Below are 3,443 nucleotides of genomic sequence, written 5' to 3' on the forward strand. Positions count from 1 at the left end.
GTGCTGGGGAGACAGAATCAGACCAGGGCCAGGTCTCTGAGCTAGAGTCCTAGCCTAGCACGCATGAGGTCCAAGATCCAATCCCCAGTACTGGAAAAAAAAACTAGCTCCCATCAAGTTCTCAGTGGCCAAGCGTGTCACGTGCACAGTGTGCCTTATTGTCATTTATTTCCAGGAGGAATGAAAGACTTTAATCATAGCAAGCCACCAGGTGGGAACATAGAGAAGTGCTTTCATAATAGTGTTATATTCCCACAGAGGATAACATCTGGCATCCTTCCTTGGGGATGTCCTAGCTAAAGGTCATGAAAGCAAGGATAACTGTGTCACATTCTCCCTCGAGGCCACCACTGGCTTTTCCTCGAAGACTTTCTGCAGTGCTTCTTTTAGGGACTTCCTACTCCTCTTCCTCCTCAGGCTGCCTACCACAAAGTAGACAATTGGGTTGATGCTGCAGTTTATAGTGGACAGCATGTTCAGGTAGGGGAGGGAGTCCCATACAGAATCATCAAGAGAACTAGAATAGTAGCCGATGATAAGCAACACCTTCATGGGCATGGCGAAGACAAGAAACAGGATGACTGTGGTCATGATGATCACATAGAGCTTGGTCGGTTGACGTGGCTTCAGGTTACAGCAGACTTGGATGAAGAGGATCAAATTAGAGAAGATCATGAAAGGAACGAAGACCAGGAAAGTCAAGATACAGGAGAATATGTACACGTATCGGCATTCTGGGAATTGGGGCTTCACTTCCAGAATGCAGAAGAAGTTTTCCAAGCCAGACACGAGAACAGAGAGGGCCCACAGCAGCATACAGGCCACAGCGGACTGGTGTTTTGGGCGTTGGCACTGGTACCAGATTGGATAAAGTACGGAGAGGCACCGCTCTACGCTGATGGCCGTGAGGAGGTGGAGGCCTGTGTTGTAGCCAAAGATCATGAAGAGGATGGCATATCTCTCTAAGGACATATTGTAGATGTGGAAAGTGTTCACTAGCTGCATGATGGACGAACAGAGGAGGACCATGAAGTCCGCAATGGCAAGATGGAGGATGTAGATGGTGAATGGCTTCCTCTTGATACAGAAGATTAGGAACCATATCAAAAGGCCATTCCCAGCCAGTCCCAGTGAACAAATGACCAGGGAGACTAAGAAGTAAGTGTGGTCATCCGTATGCTCTGAAGACCAGGTGGTTTCATTTGGGGTTTTGTTTCTGGTGGGCTGTGTGGATTCCAGAGGATACAAGGTCACTGCCAATGGCTCCATTCCAGGAAGATCGCTTTCTCTGTGGCCTCCTGTGATCAGAAACGGAAGGTGGTGACCGGTGCCATCTGTTCTGCACCTCAGAATGGTTTTGTATCACTGGGGAGGCTCTCTCCCATGCTAAGGATTGAGGAAGCCATTTGTATTACTGGGGAGGCTCTCTCCTATGCTGAGGAATAGGGAAGCCAGAGTCCCCCGCCCTCTCTCCTCATCTTCATGCCCTGGCTCATTCCCCCTTTGTCAGCTCTCCTCTCAGCAGATGCTACTGAAATGTCCACATCCCTTCTAACACTAGGGCTGACTCCCAGCCTCAGCCCTAGCTACTGGCACCTACAACAGTTCTTCTTTGTTCATGGCTCTCTGGGAAAACTCTCTGCGTTTCTTATGTCTAAGAGTTCTTTACCAGAACGAGGTGACAGCATTGGGAACAGGAGTTTTAAAGTGATACATGGCAATACAGTGAAATGATTTAAACTGTGGCTGGGGACACAGCCCCAAGAAAGGAGGAGGCTGCTGCTCTCCTCCTGCTGCTGTGGTTTGTCAAGTGGTCGTGAACAAAGTTGATGAGAGGAAGAAACTGGATATCCTGACAATGGAGATCAAACTTGCCTGTAGGAACTCAGCCTCCCTAATCAGCAGGAAGTAGCCTAATGAGACCAACACCTCCTTTCCCCTCTAACCTTCTTTCTTGCCCTCCCAGTGCTGTGGGGTTTGAAGGAATGGAGGTGGAGAAGGGTGGTGGGTAAAAGAACCCAATAACGTAGCCAAAAAGAGCGATTACAATTGCAGCCCATTGAAGGATGAGAAAAACTCTCAGTGGGGCTTTCCCTTCCTTTCTCTTTTTCCCCATGTTGGCCTGGCTCCACTTGTGGTCCTGTCAGTACTTGGATCTGTGCGGTGGTTCTTGGGTTTCTCTCATCAGCCACCAGCCTCAGTGGTTAGTGAGAGTGTTGCTCCACCCTACGCTGGAATGGCTCACCAACCGTCCTCTTCTTTCTAAAGCAAGCAGAGGACTCTCTCAAGCTTTTCCCTGTGACCTGTACTTGGGGTTTAACAGAGGGGAGAGAAAGCAGGAGAGGCAGTTCTTTCAAGCCCCTGCATCCCAGGTAACCTGTGACTTTGTCCTTCTCAGAGCTCTCCCTGATCTCTCTCTTCACAGCCAGATCTTCTCTTCCCATTGATGAACCTAGACTGCCTCAGGATGGGAGTGTCTCAACAACTTCTGTGGTTTTGATAAAATATATAACTTTTATGGATGAGAAAAGTAAGTTAATTTCACAGACTTTGGGGAGGTCAGAGGAAGAAAACCAAACCCACTGGCTTTGCTGTCTGACCACTCAAAGATAGCTGCTTCCTCTGTTGTTTGCCTTGAGGCAAGCTTTTGTTAAGTAGCCCAGGCTAGCCTCAAACTCAGAATACTCCCGCCTCCACCTCCTGAGTGCTGCAGCTTCAGTAGGCATGGGCCAGCACACCCAGATGCATCTTATTTCTGATTGACACACCATCACGGTACACATCTGTTGAATGCATGGTGATGGTTGAACACATGTGAACCTGTGCAGTGGTCGGGGTGGGTGGCATCTGTCATCACAGACGTTTGCTATTTCTTAGTGTTGAGGACATTTAACATCTGCCCCACTATCTATCTGAAATAGTCACCTGATCATTATCAATCAAAGATCACGTCTGTCACAGATTTCCTGGGGGCCACAGTCTGTGTGGTTCAATACCCACCTTCCAAAGTTTAACTTACTTATTTAACTGTGTGCGCGGAGTGCACACATACTACAGTTTGCACGTGGAGGTCAGAAGATGATGTGTGGGACTCCGCTCTCTCCTTCCACCATGTGGATTTTAGGGGTGGCACTCAGAGAGACATAAGGCTTGATTGGCAAGTGACTTTAAGTATCTATACCTACCTTTATAAATTTCATATGTTATCAATATTTTACTGCTATTAAAAGTTCTTAAAAAATGAATGTTGATGAATGCATAAGCTGTTTTATATTTTGTTTATGTTATTGCAAACACATGGAGTGTTAGCAATTCTCCATGTATATGGACCATTTAAAAATATTTATCACTAAAGACTGCCATATCCAGGGATCCATCCCATAATCAGCTTCCAAACGCTGACACCATTGCATACACTAGCAAGATTTTGCTGAAAGGACCCA

The 3,443-nt window shown here is 47.2% G+C and overlaps 1 protein-coding gene across 2 annotated transcripts in view; it reads right to left on the reverse strand.

The window, feature by feature from the left end:
• Nucleotides 1–301: 301 nt before the first annotated feature.
• LOC110284394 (mas-related G-protein coupled receptor member H) overlaps nt 302–3,443 on the reverse strand; it is a 7,156-nt gene continuing 4,014 nt past the window's right edge. Inside the window, exons 1-2 of one of the 2 annotated variants that reach the window (XM_021150138.1) lie at nt 1,416–2,172; nt 302–1,365 (exon numbers count right to left, since the gene is read on the reverse strand). In XM_021150138.1, the coding sequence (XP_021005797.1) occupies nt 304–1,269 (966 nt within the window). In that variant the 5' untranslated portion in view covers nt 1,270–1,365; nt 1,416–2,172 and the 3' untranslated portion in view covers nt 302–303. Of the gene's footprint in view, nt 1,366–1,415; nt 2,173–3,443 lie in introns of those variants that run through there. The other variant, XM_029470859.1, reaches the window with a different exon arrangement.

The sequence above is a fragment of the Mus caroli genome, chromosome 17, assembly GCF_900094665.2.
Source record: "Mus caroli chromosome 17, CAROLI_EIJ_v1.1, whole genome shotgun sequence".
Classification (NCBI taxonomy): Eukaryota; Metazoa; Chordata; class Mammalia; order Rodentia; family Muridae; genus Mus; species Mus caroli.